Source organism: Coregonus clupeaformis, chromosome 26, assembly GCF_020615455.1.
Source record: "Coregonus clupeaformis isolate EN_2021a chromosome 26, ASM2061545v1, whole genome shotgun sequence".
Classification (NCBI taxonomy): domain Eukaryota; kingdom Metazoa; phylum Chordata; class Actinopteri; order Salmoniformes; family Salmonidae; genus Coregonus; species Coregonus clupeaformis.
The window spans coordinates 16,568,172-16,590,118 of NC_059217.1; the positions used below are offsets into that span (position 1 = coordinate 16,568,172).

The window sequence follows — 21,947 nt, forward strand, 5'->3', positions numbered from 1 at the left end:
GGGGTTGTGGATGGATGATGTAATGGTATAACCTGTTGAGCTTGCCCTCCTTCAACAGAACACTATTTACACACAGGTGTAAACTCCCCCCTGTGAGCCAGCTCTGGATTGGCCAGTCTGATCGCTGGAATCTCAGTATGGAAAACCACCACTGTTTATGATTATTTTACCTTTCAAAGTTCAGCAGATATGCAAATGCTATGTGACAGGCTGGCAGCAGCCAGCAGGGGAGTGTGTGACTAGCATTCTGTCTCGTTGACACACACACACGCTACTTCAGAGGCTGAGCATAAGGTCTTCAGAATGTCACCCACACAATGACTTTAAGACATGACAGAAACATTCATTTGTGTGACATAAACATTCACTTTCCTTTACTGCTTGTGACATGAATGTCAAGTATGCTTTAGCATCTTTACTCTCTAGTCTAGAGAGAATGGCTTTATAGATTGGGTTATATGGATCAAGTGTTTGCAGATGTGTCATGTAACCTACCTACCACTTGTGGGAGTTCATAGACACACACTACATACAATGCCTTCAGAAAGTATTCATACCCCTTGACTTCTTCCACATTTTGTTGTATTACAGCCTGAATTCAAAATGGATTAAACAAAAAAATGTCTCACCCATCTACACACAATAACCCAGAATTACAGCTGTAAGTCTTTCTGGGTAAGTGTCTTAGAGCTTTGCACACCTGGATTGTACAATATTTACCCATTATTCTTTGAAAATTCTTTCAAGTTGGTTGTTGATCATTGCTAGACAGCCATTTTCAAGTCTTGCCATAGATTTTCAAGCAGATTTAAGTCAAAACTGTAACTAGGCAACTCAGGAACATTCACTGTCTTCTTGATAAGAAACTCCAGCGTAGATTTGGCCTTGTGTTTTAGGTTATTATCCTGCTGAAAGGTGAATTCATCTCCCAGTGTCTGGTGGAAAGCAGTCTGAACCAGGTTTTCCTCTAGGATTTTGCCTGTGCTTAGCTCAATTCCATTTCTTTTTTATCCTGAAAAACTCCCCAGTCCTTAACGATTACAAGCATACCCATAACATCATGCAGCCACCACTATGCTTGAAAATATGGAGAGTGGTAGTCTGTAATGTGTTGTATTAGATTTGCCCTAAACATAACACTTTGTATTCAGGACAATGAAATGCTTTGCCACATTTTTTGCAGTATTACTTTGGTGGTCCTCTGTAGCTCAGCTGGTAGAGCACGGCGCTTGTAACGCCAAGGTAGTGGGTTCTATAAGATTGCACCTTCCTTATATCTGTAAAATACATATTTGTATGTTTAGTGTTAGAGAAAATGTGCATATTTTCTAAAGGTCTCTCTCGATCAAAACGTCTGCCCCCATCGCTGTGAACATCTCACAGAGCTCAAGCTTGGCTTCCTGAACTCGTCAGGAACTCGCCTTTCATCTCATATTAACCATGTCTGTCTATGACAAACAGAAAGTGTTTTTTGTTTAAAATCTATGAATTATTTTAGATGAATGGCTATAAATCGATCTGAATGTGTTACAGTGATGAAACCACTCTCTCCTGCTGAGCTACAATGTAAGGATTGCAGGCATGTGCTTTGTTAATGGCTGTGATGTAAGGTTCAGCCAGGAGTTGATGGACAGTCAGAAGAGCGAATGAAATGGTAGGAGCGACATCCCAGCTTCAAGTGTTTTGGAATTTCACATCCTACGTCACACAGTCTCAGAAAATATACTACTGTGTCCGTGGGAACCAGGGCTATCACTTAATGCAAGATCTATGGTGTCCACAGATCGATTTATAAACTGGGGACATCTAAGAGGTAAAGTCACCATTGGCCTCATGGTGAAATCCCTGAGCGGTTTCCTTCCTCTCCGCCAACTGAGTTAGGAAGGACGCCTGTATCTTTGTTGTGACTGGGTGCATTGATACACCATCCAAAGTGTAATTAATAACTTCACCATGCTCAAAGGGATATTGAATGTCTGCTTTTGTTATTTTTACCCATCTACCAATTGATGCCCTTCTTTGTGAGGCAATGGGAAAACCTCAGAAAAGTTGAGTAAACGTAAAAAGGCTGTGGAACCAGTTACTTAATAATAATTAGTTGAAACAACTAAAATTGTTTTACAGTGCAGCCTGCCCCAACACCAACACTATGCACACCTGGAGAAGGGTGCCACACACACAGGTAGAGAGATACAGACCACACGCACACCTGAGAAAAACAGCCTCACACACCTCAAACAGGTTGACCCAGGTAGGTCAGGAACATCCAGGTATATCAGGTTGTATGGTTATTATCAAATCTAGGTAGTAAGCTTATCATTTGTTTGATACAATCCTTTAATTCAAACACTAATGCATCCATACGCACGCACACACAAACAAGAGTCTTGATTGAAATGGGAGCAAACAGCATTACGGGTTGGGTCATGGGCATGGCTCTCACCCGCGAGGAGTAGTAGGATATCCACTATCCTAGCCAGGGGAATGTGTATACAAGGGAGGGAGACTATACTCTGATTAGCACTGCAGTGATCAGTGGGGAAATGGCCTTGTTAGGGTACACTGAGAGAGGAGACAGAACTACCTTCAACCAGAGTATCGTTTAGCAGCAGAGACCTGAGAAAAATAAAAAAAAAAAGAAATAGTTCCACTGAAGCGGTTGATCATGAGGCTTTCCACTCAATAACACATACTTAGATGAATTAACTTTAGTCTTAACTTATACAGGATGAATGCTGCTTTGTTTCCATAGGATGTTTTCCACGCATGACATTTTAGAAGGAGAGGTGGTTGGTTGGTATTGCAGAGTGTTAGTCTTATTCTAATAGTCCAGTAGCTGGATGCTGTAACAGTCCTTTTTATAGGTGACCTCATTCATGAGACTGACAGTTGAGATATTCTCTATCTTTTCTGGCTTTGCCTTTGCAATCTTTCTCTCTCTCTCGCTGTCTCTCTATTGGCTTGTGTCAATGTATTGTATTACTGTATTACACAATAACAAGCTCTCTAAATGTGCACTCTAATCTTTTCAGTATCTGAAGATTAATATCTAATCTTTTCAGTATCGCAGACCTTGAAGAAAACTTTCCATAAAAACCACAAGAAGACTTTAGTAATGTTCAGAGAACGTTCTAAGAATGTTATTTAAAAACATATACATTCCGTTTTCAGCATCAGCAAAACTCTCTCTATCCTATATTTTGTTAAGTGTGTTCAGGTGTGTTAGCTGCGCCCACTAATTGGCCACATCTGATCTTTAATGAGTGCTTGTTTCCTTTGAAATGGGGTCTGTTTGAATAGACTAAAATGAAAAGCTTTGAATGCGTAAAAAAACATGGCATGCTAGCTCCATCCTGGTGGCGCGGTGGACTAATTCCATGGATAGAAAACAGAAGATTATAGATTTGAATCTTACTGATGCTGTGTCACAATAAAAAATAAATGTGTTTGCATGATTAATGCCTAAGGAAATTAATTTCCATGTGTCCTACCTGTGCTTGGAGTTTTAAAAATGTTAACCCAAAATAGGCTAGCAGTGGTATTAAAAGTCTTCTTGAAACATTTAGAGAATTTTATTTTTTTTAAACCTCAAAATAACCTATAATTTCAGTTTTCAGAGCGTCAATAAAACCTCCCAGGAAAACTTTAAAGGAACCAGAGTAAAACATTCTCAGAACCTCCCTGCAACCTAAAAATACAAGTTCCCAGAACAGGCAAATTGTTCACTTCTGTTCCCAGAAGGTTTAAAAACGTTCAGTTTCACCGGTCAGGAAACGTATGGCTTCGTTCCCACAATCAATGTGAAACCAAAAACATATGTTCCATCAATTTCGAAGGAAAAATATGTGCTAGCTGGGTACTGTGTGTGTGTGTCTGTGCGTGCGTTTGTGTAAGAGTTTTAGAGAGGAGTTTGGTGGCCTTGGACTGGAGCTCCGTATGGCTGGCTGCACAGACACACACAATCTGGTTGGGCTCTTACATACACCAAATGACTTACTCACGCAACCCTTAGAGAGAGAGAGAGGGAGGGTAATGAACTGTTACGACTGCCTCTACGCTCTGTGTGCTATAATATGATAATCTACGAAGGCTACAGTCCCTGTGATGTCACCTGGTTTGTGTCTGTCAGTTTGAATGGCTTGAATAACTTGCCTGGCAATCTTGATGTAGTGAAAGATGAGATGGTCTGAGCTCATTGTGGAAAAATACTAATGAACTCAGCTGAAACTTGGTGTTTTGTAGCTAGCCTTCACTCAGAGGCACCGGGGTATAAAGGCTGAATCAAGGTTTATATGAAGAGTTTATTTCCAAAACATTACTGTTTTCAGATTTCTTATTAATAGATTTGAGATTTTTTGGCTAAATGCTATATACCATTGTTTAGCTGGAATGGAATGTTCGCATCCTGTATATTTGACTGATATGTTGTTGTCTCACCTAGCAATCTTATGATGAATGCACTAACTTCGATGTTGTTAAACCTAGCAGTACTACATATTTCTGTGAAAGTGAGGCGGATACAGTGGGGAAAAAAAGTATTTAGTCAGCCACCAATTGTGCAAGTTCTCCCACTTAAAAAGATGAGAGAGGCCTATAATTTTCATCATAGGTGCACGTCAACTATGACAGACAAATTGAGGAAAAAAATTCCAGAAAATCACATTGTAGCATTTTTAATGAATTTATTTGCAAATTATGGTGGAAAATAAGTATTTGGTCACCTACAAACAAGCAAGATTTCTGGCTCTCACAGACCTGTAACTTCTTCTTTAAGAAGATTTCTGTCCTCCACTCGTTACCTATATTAATGGCACATGTTTGAACTTGTTATCAGTATAAAAGACACCTGTCCACAACCTCAAACAGTCACACTCCAAACTCCACTATGGCCAAGACCAAAGAGCCGTCAAAGGACACCAGAAACAAAATTGTAGACCTGCACCAGGCTGGGAAGACTGAATCTGCAATAGGTAAGCAGCTTGGTTTGAAGAAATCAACTGTGGGAGCAATTATTAGGAAATGGAAGACATACAAGACCACTGATAATCTCCCTCGATCTGGGGCTCCACGCAACATCTCACCACGTGGGGTCAAAATCATCACAAGAACGGTGAGCAAAAATCCCAGAACCACATGGGGGGACCTATTGAATGACCTGCAGAGAGCTGGGACCAAAGTAACAAAGCCTACCATCAGTAACACACTACGCCGCCAGGGACTCAAATTCTGCAGTGCGAGACGTGTCCCCCTGCTTAAGCCAGTACATGTCCAGGCCCGTCTGAAGATTGCTAGAGTGCATTTGGATGATCCAGAAGAGGATTGGGAGAATGTCATATGGTCAGATGAAACCAAAATATAACTTTTTGGTAAAAACTCAACTTGTCGTGTTTGGAGGACAAAGAATGCTGAGTTGCATCCAAAGAACACCATCCCTACTGTGAAGCATGGGGGTGGAAACATCATGCTTTGGGGCTGTTTTTCTGCAAAGGGACCAGGACGACTGATCCGTGTAAAGGAAAGAATGAATGGGGCCATGTATCGTGACATTTTGAGTGAAAACCTCCTTCCATCAGCAAGGGCATTGAAGATGAAACGTGGCTGGGTATTTCAGCATGACAATGATCCCAAACACACTGCCCGGGCAATGAAGGAGTGGCTTCGTAAGAAGCATTTCAAGGTCCTGGAGTGGCCTAGCCAGTCTCCAGATCTCAACCCCATAGAAAATCTTTGGAGGGAGTTGAAAGTCCGTGTTGCCCAGCGACAGCCCCAAAACATCACTGCTCTAGAGGAGATCTGCATGGAGGAATGGGCCAAAATACCAGCAACAGTGTGTGAAAACCTTGTGAAGACTTACAGAAACATTTGACCTGTGTCATTGACAACAAAGGGTATATAACAAAGTATTGATTAACTTTTGTTATTGACCAAATACTTATTTTCCAGCATAATTTGCAAATAAATTCATTAAAAATCCTACAATGTGATTTTCTGGATTTTTCTTTCTCATTTTGTCTGTCATAGTTGACGTGTACCTATGATGAAAATTACAGGCCTCTCTCATCTTTTTAAGTGGGAGAACTTGCACAATTGGTGGCTGACTAAATACTTTTTTCCCCCACTGTATATAGTGTTTGCAAAAAAAACATGATTATTTGTCTCTCTAAAATGAAACCATCAAGTGATAAATTTTAACAAAATACATGTCTGTCATTGAACAACCCCATTGAAAAATATGGGTTGTTTCTGAATTCGAAGGACCAATAAAAAGGGATGAAAAAACATAGGTGCTGGATTTTAGGGCGGTAGCAACCACCACAGGGTGTCCGTTCAGAACATGAAGCAGTAGTTCCATTTCAAGGTTTAATGAAGATCACCAGCATTACGACCAGGAATACGATTTTCCCGATGCAGATCCTTTGTTTGCTCTCCCCAGGGCAACTGAACTGATTCCAGCGGCTGACCCAAAACATCGCCGGCGGAGGAGAGGCACTCGGAACGGCCTGCTTGTCCGACTTAGGAGGCGTGCACACCACCCACCACTTCCAAGTATTCTACTCGCTAATGTTCAATCTTTAGTTAACAAAGTCAACGAACTACGGGCAAGGATTTCTTTCCAGAGAGACATCAAGGCCTGTAACATACTCTGTTTTACGGAAACATGGTTCTCTTGGGATATTCTGTCGGAATCGGTACAGCCAGATGGGTTCTCAGTTCATCGCGCAGACAGGAATAAATATCTCTCCAGGAAGCAGAAGGGCGGAGGTGTGTGTTTCATGATTAACGACTCGTGGTGTAATTGTAGAAACATAGAGGAACTCGAGTCCTTCTGTTCACCCGACCTAGAATAGCTCACAATCAAATGCCGACCGTATTATCTCCCAAGATCATTTTCTTCGGTTATAGTCACGGCCGTGTATATCCCCCCTCAAGCCGATACCAAGACGGCCCTCAAAGAACTTCACTGGACCTTATGCACACTGGAAGCCACATATCCTGGGGCTGCATTTATTGTAGCCGGGGATTTTAACAAAGCAAATTTGAGGACTAGGCTGCCGAAGTTCTATCAACATATCGACTGTTGTACTCGCGCTGCTAAAATCCTCGACCATTGCTATTCAAACTTCCGGGATGGTTATAAGGCCCTCCCCCGCCCTCCTTTCGGCAAATCTGACCACGATTCCATTTTGCTTCTCCCTTCCTATAGGCAGAAACTCAAACAGGAAGTACCCGTGCTAAGGACTATTCAATGCTGGTCTGACCAATCGGAATCCACGCTTCAAGATTGTTTTGATCACGCGGACTGGGATATGTTCCGGTTAGCTTCCGAAAATAATTTAGACATATACACTGAAACAGTGACTGAGTTTATCAGGAAGTGTATAGGTGATGTTGTGCCTACTGTGACTATTAAAACCTACCCTAACCAGAAACTGTGGATAGACGGCAGCATTCGCGCAAATCTGAAAGCACGAACCACCGCATTCAACCATGGCAAGGTGACTGGGAATATGGCAGAATACAAACAGTGTAGCTACTCACTCCGCAAGGCAATTAAACTGGCAAAACATCAGTATAGAGACAAAGTGGAGTCGCAATCCAACGGCTCAGACACGAGACGTATGTGGCAGGGTCTACAGACAATCACTGACTACAAAAATAAAACCAGCCACGTCGCCGACACCGACATCTCGCTGGTGTGTTCATGGACATATTCAATCTCTCCCTTTCCCAGTCTGCTGTTCCCACATGCTTCAAGAGGGCCACGATTGTTCCTGTACCCAAGAAAGCAAAGGTAACTGAACTAAATGACTATCGCCCTGTAGCACTCACCTCTGTCATCATGAAGTGCTTTGAGAGACTAGTCAAGGATCATATCACCTCTACCTTACCTGTCACCCTAGACCCACTTCAATTTGCTTAACGCCCCAAAAGATCCACAGACGATGCAAATGCCATCACACTGCACACTGCCCTATCCCATCTGGACAAGAGGAATACCTATGTAAGAATGCTGTTCATTGACTGTAGCTCAGCATTCAACACCATAGTACCCTCCAAGCTCATCATTAAGCTCGAGGCCCTGAGTCTGAACCCCGCCCTGTGCAACTGGGTCCTGGACTTCCTGACGGGCCGCCCCAAGGTGGTGAAGGTAGGAAACAACATCTCCACTTTGCTGATCCTCAAAACTGGGGCCCCACGAGGGTGCGCGCTCAGCCTTCTCCTGTACTCCCTGTTCACCCATGACTGCGTGGCCAACCATGCTTCCAACTCAATCATCAAGTTTGCAGACGACACAACAGTAGTAGGCTTGATTACAAACAATGACGAGACCACCTACAGGGAGGAGGTGAGGGCTCTGGGAGTGTGGTGCCAGGAAAATAAAATCTCACTCAACATCAACAAAACAAAGATGCTAAATGACTTAAATGTACAAATGTAATGATCGTGGACTTCCCTATTCACATTGATGGGACCGCAGTGGAGAAGGTGGAAAGCTTTAAGATCCATGGCGTACACATCACCGACAAACTGAAATGCAGACAGTGTGGTGAAGAAGGCGCAGCAGAGCCTCTTCAACCTCAGGAGGCTGAAGAAATGTGGCTTATCACCTAAAACCCTCACAAACATTTACAGATGCACAATTGAGAGCATCCTGTCGGGATGTATCACCGCCTGGTACGGCAACTGCAACGCCCACAACCACAGGGCTCTCCAGAGGGTGGTGCGGTCTGCCGAACGCATTACCGAGAGCAAACAACCTGCCCTCCAAGGCACATACTGCACCCGACGTCACAGGAAGGCCAAAAAGATCATCAAGGACATCAACCACCCAAGCCACTGCCTGTTCACCCCGCTATCATCCAGAAGGCGAGGTCAGTATAGGTGCATCAAAGCTGGGACCGAAAGAATGAAAAACAGCTTCTATCTCAAGGCCATCAGACTGTTAAATAGTCATCACTAGCACATTAGAGGCTGCTGCTGCCTATTGAAATCACTGTCCACTTAAAGAAATGGAACACTAGTCACATTAATAATGTTTACATATCTTGCACTACTCATCTCATATACTGCATTCTATTCTATAATATTCATCTGTATCTTAGTCCATGCCGCTCTGTCATTGCTTGTCCATATATGTATATATTCTTAAATCCCATTCCTCACTTTTTTGTGTGTATTGGGTATATGTTGTGAAATTGTTAGATATTACTGCACTGTCGGAGCTAGAAGCACAAGCATTTCCCTACACCCATTATAACATCTGCTAAACACGTGTATGTGACAAATAAAATTTGATTTGGATTTAATTTGATTAATAAGCATGAGCGATCTACAACAGAAAATAACCTAGCACCACAGACAAATGCTAACAAATGCTAATCGCTAATAAGCATGCTAAATTGTCATACATTTCGGATGACAATGCTAATGTTAATGCTAACGCTAGCGGGAGTATGCAAGCTAGGTTGATAGCTAACAAGTTTAACACAAATGGTACATATTTACAACAGACACTATTTAGCTCCAAACAACAAGACATCAGGATGTTGGCACTTACATTTAGCTGCACGCACAATAAACATCAGAAAGAAAAGCAATTTCTTCTAAGGAGGTTGTATAAGCAGGAGAGAAAAACAGATTGGTCATCAGAACGGAAACTACAGACTGCCTGAGGCCCTGCCTGGTCGGATATTATGCTAAGTCCCGGGGGAAAAGGCTGCTGATTGGCTAATAAAATTATGATGATTGGCGTGACCTTATTCCAATAGGAAAACCAAAAGAAAGTTTGGGTCTTGGAAAGGAGATGAGCTGGCCGTTTTTACAGCCGCCCCAAATGTGTTGTACATATTTGCTTCAACAGACAAGCCAGCTAAGGGTCAGTAGCTACTTGAGGAAGGGCGGGCAGCTGGATGAGTCGAGCAGCAGGCCTGACGTAGGTTCTGTCCTAGACTTGGATCTCTGCTGTCCTCACTTTCCCGTCTGCTCCAGGGAAAGCTGATTTGACAGTTCCAATTTGCCAGAGTGCCCTAGGAGACTTATCATCCACGATCATCACAACGGTCCCAACTACAAGGTCTTCCTTATCCTTGTGCCACTTATGGCGGCCTTGAAGTGCAGGTAAGTAATTCCGTGTGAAGCAGTGCCAGAAATGGTCGGCTAGAACCTGGCTGTGTCTCCATCTTTTGCGACTGAGCAGTTCAGACTCTGGGTAGACTACTTGTGGTAGTGACGAGTCTGGCCGCCCCATGAGAAGAGAGTTAGGAGTGATTGGATCCGGATCCGCGATGTCAGACGACACATATCCCAAGGGCTTGGAGTTCAAGATCCCTTCTATTTCGATTAGGACAGTCCTCAGCACCTCTTCGGAGATGGTCTGCACACCAAGAGTGGTTTGCAGGGCAGTCTTGATGGATCTGATCTCCCTATCCCAGCATCCTCCAAAGTGTGGTGCACTTGGTGGGTTGAAGGCGAAGCAAATCTTCTGACTGGCTAACTGTTCCTGGAGCTGTGGGTGGAGAGTCATGAAGGCCTCCTGTAACTCTCGCTCCCCTCCCTTGAAATGTGTTCCTCGATCAGACAGGATCTCAAAGGGCTTTCCTCTTCGAGCGATGAAGCGTCTCAATGCCATTAGGAATTAATCGGAATCCATATTCGTCAGTAGATCCACATGTACAGCCCGGGTGGTCATGCACTTAAAGATGATGCCCAATCTTGATGATATACGGTCCAAAGCAGTCCACGCCTGTAGAATAAAATGTGGGCTTGTGGAGCTGCAGTCGGGCCATCCTAGGCACATCTGGCTGGCCTCGCCACTTCCTGCATTCGGTGCAGCCAAGCTGAAAATGGTGAATGGCTGCCCTCCCTCTCAGAATCCAGAACCTTCGACGTAACTCAGTAAACACCCTCTCTGGGCCCGGGTGCCTCAGCTGCTCATCATATTTCTTGATCAGCAACCTGGTGAGCGGATGACCTGGATCCAGAACCACTGGGTGAAGAACGTCAGGGCCCAGCTGGTCACACCTCCGAAGGCGACCTCCAACACGAATCAGTCCGGTGTCGTTGTCATACTCCGGGGCCAGCGTCACCAGACAGCTGCTCGGAAGGATTGGCTTGCCTGCCTCTAGTAGGGAGACATCTTCTGGGAAGCTCTCAGACTGAGCATGTCTGAGTACTTCGGGTTCTGCTTGCTTGAAATCGTTGGCTGAAGGGCTGTCGGCACTACTGGCTGCCCCGTGTAGCAACTGCACTGTGGCTTCCACCAGCTCACGGAAAGTGTTGAACTGGGCAACATCAGGGAGAGACGACTTGGTGTCCGCTGACAGGAGTCCACAGAAGGTAGGCTTCCGCAGCTCCTCTGCTTCATCAGGAGGTACTTGGTCTGGTCTTCTCGGCCAGGATGACTGGGCCTGCCACAGGAATGGAGGACCTTGACTCCAACGGTTGGGTTCTGAAAGCTGAGACAGCGTCTTTCCACGTGTGATATCGTCAGCCGGATTTTTCTCCGTGTCCACGTAACGCCAGGCCTGGGAGTCTGTGAGCTCCTGTATTTCTGCAACTCTTGTGCCTACAAATACTTTGTACCTGCAGGAGTCTGACTGGAGCCAGGTTAAGACTGTTGTAGAATCAAACCAGTACGTGACCTCATGGATTTCCAGGGTGAGTTATTTTCTGATGACCACGGCCAGCTGAGCACCGGTGAGTGCAGTGCAGAGCTCGAGTCTTGGCATCGACTGTTGTCATTTTGGGGCCACTCTTGATTTTGCTGCAAGGAATGCTATTTGGATCCGTCCATTGGTGTCTTCAGTACAGAGGGATGCAACGGCACCGTATGCACGTTCTGAGGCATCACTGAAGACATGAACACTTCTTGTGCTGGTTGGGAGGTCCATGTCAGGGCTGACGTAACACCTTGGCAGTGTGACCTGAGACAGCTGTGGAAGTTCGTTCTCCCAAATAAGCCACGCTTGCAGAAGATCTTCAGGTAGGTCTGGGTCATCCCACCCTCTTTTCTTATTCCAGAGCCTCTGGACCACAACCTTGGCCCGTGTGGTGTATGGGACGATGAAGCCGAGTGGATCATACTGGCTGGCAAGGATCCGATATATGTTGCGCATGGTGGGTTCAACTTTCTCCATGTGACCTTGCTTGTAGCCAAGAGTGTCAGAAAGACATTGCCATTGTAATCCAAGGGTGTGCTCTTGGGGTTCCACGCCATCCTTGGTGAACCACAGCTCACCGTTCTCCGACCTGGACTCTTGAGGTAGGTGTTCGATGACTGCTGGAAGGTTGCTGGCCCACTAGCGTATATCGAATCCTCCCTCAGTAAGAAGGTGCTTCATCTTGTCCAGCAGTTTCTTGGCTTCATCCACAGAGGGGAGGCTTTGTAGACAGTTGTCTACATAGTAACAGCGTTCTATAGAAAAACGCACATCTCCTTCGGACTCACTGTGGTTGAACACATGCTTCTGAAGGGCAAACGTGGCGCAGCAGGGGCTACATGTCATCCCAAAGGGAAGAACCGGCCACTCATAGACATCAGCGTAATCATCACGGTTTAGGTCTCGCCACAGAAACCGGAAAAGAGGCTGGTCTTCGGGTAGCTGGCGGGCTTGATGGAACATCCCCTTTATTTCACTGCTGATGGCCACAGAGTGTTCCCGGAAATGGAGAAGGACTCCAAGCAGAGTAGCTCCCAAGGTATGTCCGGGAAAGAGTTGTTCGTTCAAGCTCTTGCCCCTGTAGTTGAAGGAACAGTTGAAGACAACTGTTTTTCCCATTGTGATGGACCATATGATGGGGAATGTACCAACCTTGGTACTCTTCGACTGCTACTGGGGATAGTTTCTTAACGTGGCCGGACTCCACCAACTTGTGAATCTTTGCGTTGTACATAGCTGCTTTCTCTGGATCCTTGGACAGACGCTTCTCTGTCCCTCGCAGATGAGCCAGTACTGCCTCCTTTGGAGCTTCCAAGGGAGGAAGGTTCTTCATCCACAAAAGGAGAGTGGCGTACCTTTGAACCTCGTCCACTTCGACCCTGACTGTCTTCTCCTCCAGTAGATGCATGGCTTCTACATCTTGTCTGGACCGTGTGACGAGCTTCTCACTCCTGTACGGTAGCGTATCCAACTGCCAGAGCTTCTCTACATGGCTGAAGAGCTCTGCAGATGGAGAGACAAGGGATGTATGAAGGCACTGTTGTGGAGCAAGACTTTGCTGCAGGAACTTTGAAGGACCTTGAAGGGTACATCCGAGCTGAATCTTGATGGCGGCAGGTCCGCCAGGGGGACCCAAATGCACTGGCTCCATTGGGGTGATTAGATGGGGAGAATCTGATCCGATGAGCAGTAACAGCTGCGACTGGTCCAGTGGTTGAAGGGGTAGGCCTTTGAGGTGCTGATATCTTTTCTTAAGGGCTTCGACCGGGTAGGTATGCGGTGCAAGGCCCAACTCTTCAGTTGTGAAGGCTCTGTGGATGTCAAAGGACCTGTTTGGTTGAGTAACAGGGGCCACAGAGAATGACACAGAAGCTCCATGGACAACTCTGATATCTTGACACACCGTAGAAGTGCCAAGTCCTCAGGATTTTCTTGGAGGCCTAGCTGCTCTGCTGCTTCATGTAGAAGTATAGTGCGCCCGACCCATCGTCCAACAGGGCGTACGTGTCAAGTGACTTGTTGCCGCTCCGCAAGATGACTCGACTCATCTTCAGCAGCACCTTGCTGCTGCTGGAAGGTCGATCAACATAGAGGGTCTCTGCGGTGGAGCTCACCAGGCAAATGCTCTCTGTTGACGCCTTTGTGCTGACAGTCTTCATAGAGTTCATGCTAGCGTTCTTTGTAGCAGTCGGGCTAGTGTTGACCTCGTGGAGAATCTCAAGATGCTTCTTCTCGCACTTCTTGCACTTAGCCTTGAGAGTACACTAAGCTGCTTGGTGTTCGCGTCCACACTTCCAACATCTTTCATTTGTCTTGATCCAGGATTATTTCTGTTATTTCGAAAGGAGCTGAAAGTTGGTGCATTGATTCATGTAATGCTGCGTGGTGTTGCAGAACAGACAATACTTCTTTGGGTTCTCCCGTGACCTTTCCTCCGGAGACTGGTTCTGTGCAGAGAGTTCGAATTCGTCCTTTCTCTGTTTCACCTCCATGGAGGGTGGTGATGGTCTTGGGGAAGGATTTGTCTTTACACTGATTTCGGCGTGAGCTAGGGTGGTCTCTGCTTTGTTCGCTACTGAACTGCATGCCATCTACTTGCACTCTCACCTCGTACTCGAGCCACTCTGCCAGGTGAAGGAGGGCTGGAATGGGTGTATTGTGTGAACCCCATCATCTCTTGAAGTTGGCACTTAGGTCGTGTGGTAACTTAGCTAAGAGGCGGGAGATGTGTGAGCCACACCTCAGTTTTCTCTGTCCATTACTCCCTAGCTGATCCAACATGCCAACCAAGGCACGCACCCTCAGAGCGAATCTTCGGAATGCCTTGGTGTCACCACTCTTGATGTTGGGGCCACCCATTAACCTTGCAATGCGTTGGAGGGCAAGCTGGTGGGGCTGGCCATACAGTTCTGTGAGGGACTCCATGGTGGCACTGTATGGGTACCTGCTGTTGCTGTAGGAGTCGGCAATTAGCAAAGCCTCTTCCAACTTAAGGTGGTCCACCAATATCTGAAACTTGAAGCACTCTGTTGCATCTACAGGCAAAACATTGTCAAGGGCCACATTCAGCCTTGCAAACTCTCGTGGGTCTTCATTGATGAAGTTGGGGATGGTAGGAGTTAGTCCATGGTAGACGCGCTCCCGGCTGGGTGGAGAAGGTGTGCGGTAGCGGACAGGTGAGTGCCGACGACGATCAGGTGAGTAGGCCCGGCGGTGACGGTCAGGCGAGTAGTCGCAGTGGCGATGGTCAGGTGAGGGGTGATGACAACGGTCAGGTGAGTAGTCGCGGCGGCTACGGTCAGGTGAGTAGTCGCCGACACTCAGGCGTGGGCTGACAATGGGAATCAATTGAGGGTTTACGACGGCAATCAGGCATAGGCTGACCGTAGCGGTCAGGTGAGTTGTCGCGTCGGCGTCAGTCAGGTGAGTAGTTGCGGCGGGACAGTCAGTTGTAAGCTGACCGTAGCGGTCAGGTGAGTAGTCATGACGGTCAGGTGCAGGCTGACGACGGCAATCAGGTGTAGGCTGACCACAGCGGTTAGGTGAGTCAGCCCTCTAGGTGGCGCTATAGGGCTACGAGTTCTGCAATGAGAAGTCGACCGGTCTCGATGGTGCGATGGCTCATGACCTCAAGGGGTTGACTGAGTAGATGATGACGGTGAGGATGACTGGTCTGAGAAGGAGAGCCCTATGATCCCAAGGTTTTCAATGAGCTGCTCTATCTTATCACGCTGCCTTTGTGACTGCAGTTTATCATCTTTGGTTGTCACCAGCTGTGCCCGCTCAGGCTGACTTTGATGATGACAATATCTAGTCGAGGTGCGCCTGCTATGGGGGGCCGGTGAGTTGGCCATTGATGAAGGTGAGGCTCCATCCTCACTGTTGCGGGTCAGCCTGGGTAGTGACTTCAACTGTTGGGGACCCATTGAAGCGGATGAATTTAGCTCTTCCGATAGCTCCAGTATCTCCCGTGTCAACTTCTCAGTTTCCTCTCCTATCAGCTTCAGGCACGTTACGACTGTTCTGGAAGAAGAACGGGTTTCTCTCTCATCTTGTACAGGAGGGTACAATGGTAATTAATTCCACTCACAGCCCCCTCTGCTCGTGGTCCCTCGTTGGAGTGGTGCGTTGTTGTGTGTGGTGTCTGCCTTGACTCGTAGCTTACCTCATAGTCGACCAGTCGATGTGGGGGGCGAGTCTGACGGCGGGTACAAACCACAACTTGTGGAGGATCTTCTCTGGAGACTGGCAACCTTGAACTTTGGTAGTTACTGAATCCGGCTCGAAGGACCATGAAAAATATGGGTTGTTTCTGAATTCGAAGGACCAATAAAAAGGGATAAAAACGTAGGTGCTGGATTTTAGGTCGTTAGCAACCCACCACAGGGTGTCCATTCAGAACACGAGGAAGCAGTAGTTCCAGTTCAAGGTTCAATGAAGATCCACACACACACATACAATACCACTCTCTCTGATACTAATTGTGGTTCTGTAAAGAAAAGAGGAGAAATATTTGCATGTCAACAACTAAACAGGCTATGTGGATCCAAACACATGATAGATGCACAAATAACAATAGAGCAATGTATAAATAACTACACATGATAAAACAACATAATAAACATGAGCGATCTACAACAGAAAATAGCCTAGCACAACAGACAAATGCTAACAAATGCTATTCACTAATAAGCATGCTAAATAGTAATGAATTCCGGATGACAATGCTAATGCTAATGCTAACACTAGCGGGAGTAAGCAAGCTAGCTAGCTAGCTAACAAGTTTAACACATGGTACATATTTACAACAGACACTATTTATCTCCAAACAACAAGACTTCAGGATTTTGGCACTTACATTTAGCTGCACGCACAATAAACATCAGAAAGAAAAGCAATTTCTTCTAAGGAGGTTGTATAAGCAGGAGAGAAAAACAGATTGGTCATCAGAACGGAAACTACAGACTGCCTGAGGCCCTGCCTGGTCGGATATTATGCTAAGTCCCGGGAAAAAGGCTGCTGATTGGCTAATAAGATTATGATGATTGGCATGACCTTATTCCAATAGGAAAACCAAAAGAAAGTTAGGGTCTTGGAAAGGAGATGAGCTAGCCGTTTTTACACCCATGTCATGATTAGATAGTGAAAAAACACACCAATCGCTTTCATTAGTTCATTAAACAATAAAAGCTAATATACCAACATTTCTGAAAATTCATACAGTATATAGCGTTTTAGAAATAAATGATTCATATGAAGTAAACCTCACGAATTAGCCTCTGTAGAACTTCCCCTTTTTCTGCTCAATTACAGTACTATTCTTCACACAATCACTATGAATTATCCTTGCCATTACCAATACATCTACTACATTTTACATTTTAGTCATTTAGCAGACGCTCTTATCCAGAGCGACTTACAGTTAGTGAGTGCATACATTATTTATTTTTTATTTTATTTTTTTCATACTGCCCCCCCGTGGGAATCAAACCCACAACCCTGGCGTTGCAAACGCCATGCTCTACCAACTGAGCTACATCCTTGCCGGCCATTCCCTCCCCTACCCTGGACGACGCTGGGCCAATTGTGCGCCGCCCCATGGGTCTCCCGGTCGCGGCCAGCTACGAGAGAGCCTGGATTCGAATCAGGATCTCTAGTGGCACAGCTAGCACTGCGATGCAGTGCCTTAGACCACTGCGCCACTCGGGAGATTAGTCACTATAGTAGTCACTATACTTTATTACTATTACAGCTGCTACTACATACTGTACACTGAGTGTACAAAACATTAGGAACACCTTCCTAATATTGAGTTGCACCCCCTTTTGTCCTCAGAACAGCTTATATTTGTCGGGGCATGGACTCTACAAGGTGTCGAAAGCATTCCACAGGGATGCTGGCCCATGTTGACTCCAATGCTTCCCACAATTGTGTCAAGTTGGTTGGATGTCCTTTGGGTGGTGGACCATTCTTGATTCACACGAGAAACTGTAGAGTGTGAAAAACCCAGCAGAGTTGCAGGTCTTGACACAAACCGGTACACCTGGCACCTACTACTATACCCCGTTCAAAGGCACTTAAATTTTTTGTCTTGCCCAAATACCCTCTGAATGGCTCACATACACAATCCATGTCTCAATTGTCTCAAGCCTTAGAAATCCTTCTTTAGCCAGTCTCCTCTCCAGCTTTCACCTGGATACACCTGGTCAGTCTGCCATAGAAAGAGCAGGTGTTCTTAATGTTTTGTATACTCAGTGTATAATGCTAGTTACTGTATGTTTGGGTGATGTTGTTTGTAGGTTGTGCAGAGGCAGAGCTGAAAGAGTTCGGTCCCCACTACAGGACACAGTGCTCTGTAGTCTTCTTCTCCGAAGTCCAGGGTGAGCTGGAGAAGCCGAAAGAGAAAATAAAGCAGCTCCTCAAACAGAGGGTAAGGAGTGTGTGTGTGTGTGCGCTTGAGTGTGTGAGTGTGTGTGTGTGTGTGTGCGTGCGTATGTGTTCAATGGATCTCTCCATTGATTACCACTGCGGACATGGCATCATGACATAATCTCTGTGTTGATCCAGGGTCCTCCGGAGGCTGGGGAGGTGCTGTATGAGGAACAAGTCCTCCATTTTGAGGACACCAGGAAGTGGAAAGAGAGGTACGTGGTGGTGCGTGCCAACTACTGCCTGGAGTGCCACAACAGCTTTGAGGTGAGCAGGAAACTCTTATGACACCTTTTTAACAGCCATAAGGAGGACATCGTCATTGGGGAGACATTTTGTCTGAGTAGGTGAATAAGCAGCATAAGAAAAATGTATACAGTATTTGAGCTAAATAAATAACAGAAAAATGGAAATAGCCCTAGTGCAGTGACTCCTTTCTTCCAGACCTTTGTGAAGGGCGTACCCCCGTGCCACAAGCTGCTGCCAACAGGGGGCACTGTGCTCACCACAGAGGAGAAATACATGGCCATGGTGGACAAATGCTTCCCTGTTTCTGAAACCAACAGTGAGTATATATCATGTAGTAGGATGTCAGTTTTGGGCATCCATACTTGTGTAAGCAAATAGCAATGTCGAAGCTGACTACCGATGCTGTGCTTCCTTATTAATATATATTATGACATATACCGACCAAACTAGACAGTCGATAGATGCACCAGCCCTGGATCTTCTATTAGTACTCAGAGTGTGAATGTGAGTGTGTGAGTGTGGGTGAGTGTGAGTATGAATGTGTGTGGGTTAAGTTACACACCCTCTCTGTTGCTACACAAAATCACAATGGCAATCCCTTTCTCGCAGACAGTCTCTATGTAGGGTTCGCTTGGTTTCCTACTTGTCTAGTGAAATCCCAATGCAAATATCCTTGAAACAAACAGTCTGGCCTAAAACCTGTTCAAACCTGCCTACAGGGACACAGAAGCGTAGGGAAACCAGTCTTTATAGAACCGGACTGATAAAACCATTCCATCCACTGAGCACTGATACATGCTGTGTCTGTCTGTTGGGAGATTCTTTCATTTTGTCTCTGTTGCCATTCCGGACACTTATTTTGAAAGTTGCCAAATTTCAGTCAAATACGTTGTTGTTCCCTAACTCCCACCTCAACTGCTTTTAGATGTGTAGAGAGCACAGTGAGTGGGTGTTTTTTAGTCCTTGCTACTCTGGGAGAAGCAGCATTACCTCTCCTGTTACAGACGGCCACAAATGCAGATAAAGGCAGTTGTTTTGATCACATTTGATCATTTGTTTTCTCATGAGAGATGAGTACTACCTTAAAATCATCACATGTTTCGTCCTTTGGAATAGGCAGTGTGTTCCTCTAGTAAAACCAGGCAGACTGGTGTGTGTGTGTGTGTGTGTGTGTGTGTGTGTGTGTGTGTGTGTGTGTGTGTGTGGGGGTGGGTGGGGGTGGGTGGGTGGGTGGGTGTCCCATAAGTCCCATGCTATGGCCCAGCATGATGTGTGTAATAATATTAACAGCCAATGTGTATGACCAACATGATAATGTGTGTGTTTCTATTGCAGATGTAAATGAGAAGTTTGCCCCTCCTATAATCGGCATGCCTGGACAGTTCCCTGTGTACCTCAGGCTTCCGTACCGTAGGGATTACTACTTCTGCTTCCGACAGGAGACTCGCCAAGCTGAATTCCTCTCCATCCTCTCCGACTGCATCCGCCACCAGAACCAAGGTAACTAACCAGCAAGAACGAACGGTTACCATGGTAGCAGGTTCGCCACACCAGCACTGAAGCAAAGATGCATAGGCATAACTTTAATAACATTTTCATGTAGGGTCTCCTGAGGGAGGGGAGCATACACAAAGCTCAGTCAGAACTAAGCCCAGGGCTGTGCTCCAATTCTCTTCCGTTCACTCTGAAGTGTGCAGTCACTCACCCCCCTCTCTCCTGTGTATGGGACATAGTGGAAACTTCCGCTAGCCCATGTTTTCACAATGTTTTGTAAGTGCACACTTTGTGGAGACAAGTAGGGAATTGGAACACAGCCCAGATTTGACTTCCATGTTAAAAGACAGAGAAGCATCACACATTTCTTCCATCTCTCTCTCTCTCTCTCTCTCTCTCTCTCTCTCTCTCTCTCTCTCTCTCTCTCTCTCTCAGACTTCCTAAAGAAGAATACAGTTGAGGTGCAGGCCTTCCTCAACGCGGTCCACCTCTACAGACAGGAGAAGGGCAGCTATGACTCCTGGAACATGCTGATTGGAAGTGACGTCAGGGTAGGTTACTGTCTGGTTTAGCTTCTAACACTCACATTGAAACTCTGTCCCCCCCTCCCCCACATTGTGTGTTTATGTGTGTGTGTATAGGTACTGGCCAACTTGGTTATGGAGGAGCTGTTGCCCTCTTTGGAAAAGGACATGCTGCCTCATCTGAAGGCCAGGAAGACAGATAGGAAGAGAGTGTGGTTCGCTGTGAGTCACGCTGCCAATACTAAAGTATGATGATGATGATGCGTGTGTGTGTATATTTCCTTAAACCCTAACCCTTGACCCCTCTCTCTTCTACACCACAGACGGTAGAAGCGGCCTATATCCTGGTGCAGGAGCGTCTGCTTGAGGGTCTGACTGCTCTGAAGGAGGAGTGTAGGACGGCAGCTCACCAGCAGGAGGTGCTGATACGCTCTGATATGGAACAGATCCTCAACTCCAGAACCTACCTGGAGGGAAAGCTACGAGGTACCGACTAACCCTGTAGAGAGAATCAATCCAAAATCTGCCCCCATACTATGCTCATATATGGGTAGGGGTTAATTTAGAATTCAGCAAGAGAGTCAGGGCTATGCAGCTCTCACTCACTACAAGACAAACAGGCTGTACAAATGCAATATGTTACTTGTAGTTTGTCACATGATACTGTTTTGCATGAATGCATCCATGAACATGGCAGGTTAACTGCATGCATTTTTGTGTACTTGTGTGTGTGTGTGTGTGTGTGTGTGTGTGTGTGTGTGTGTGTGTGTGTGTGTGTGTGTGTGTTTAACTATACTTGTGGGGACCAGAAGTCCCCACAAGAATAGTAAAAAAACAAAAATTTGACCAACTGGGGACATTTTGTTAGTCCCCACAAGGTAAAATGCTATTTCTAGGGGGTTTAAGGTTAAGGTCAGAATTAGTGTTAGGGTTCAAATTAGTCTTAGGGTTAGGAGCTAGGGTTAGTTTTAGGGTTAGGGTTAGGAGCTAGGATTATGTTTAGGTTTAGGGTTAACGTTAGGTTTTCGGGTTAAGGTTAGGGTAAGGGTTAGGGGTTAGGGAAAATAGGATTTTGAATGGGACTGAATTGTGTGTCCCCACAAGGTTAGTTATACAAGACTGTGTGTGTGCACGCACATGTTCGTGCATGCGTGCTTGCCTTTGCGTACGTGTGAGATTGTGTGTGTCTGATTTTAGGGGGCTGGGTAGACCTGTTGGTGATCCAGCAGGGCTTAGGTTAGGGTGTGGTATTGGGGCGTTGGTGTACATTATTATGTTGTTCAATTCAGTGTTGTTGACACTGATACCTAGCTAACTCCCTGTGAGAGTGAATGTCTCTGTTGGGACAGCAAATGCCACCCAGCAGATCTGATGACTCTGTACACTGGACTACAATATTCATGTTCATTAACACAGGCAGTTTACACACGAGCCATGCCAATACCCTCCATCAAATGAGTTACAATTATCCATCTTAGGAAGCAGCACTTAAGATACCTTGTTTTATGTTAATTAAAGCCTGTTTTTATTGCATTAATGGAACAGCAGCACTATAGATTAAATCCAGAGAGAGCTTAAACTGTGACTCAAT

General features: G+C 45.7%; 1 protein-coding gene across 1 annotated transcript in view; it reads left to right on the forward strand.

The window, feature by feature from the left end:
- The window catches only part of LOC121540421 (protein Niban 1-like), a 46,035-nt gene that overhangs the window by 11,821 nt on the left and 12,267 nt on the right, over positions 1 to 21,947 (forward strand). The window contains exons 2-8 of the mRNA XM_041849276.1: positions 17,960 to 18,090; positions 18,228 to 18,356; positions 18,534 to 18,654; positions 19,674 to 19,838; positions 20,268 to 20,383; positions 20,474 to 20,578; positions 20,680 to 20,842. Coding sequence (XP_041705210.1) covers positions 17,960 to 18,090; positions 18,228 to 18,356; positions 18,534 to 18,654; positions 19,674 to 19,838; positions 20,268 to 20,383; positions 20,474 to 20,578; positions 20,680 to 20,842 — 930 coding nt within the window. The remainder of the gene's footprint in view (positions 1 to 17,959; positions 18,091 to 18,227; positions 18,357 to 18,533; positions 18,655 to 19,673; positions 19,839 to 20,267; positions 20,384 to 20,473; positions 20,579 to 20,679; positions 20,843 to 21,947) is intronic.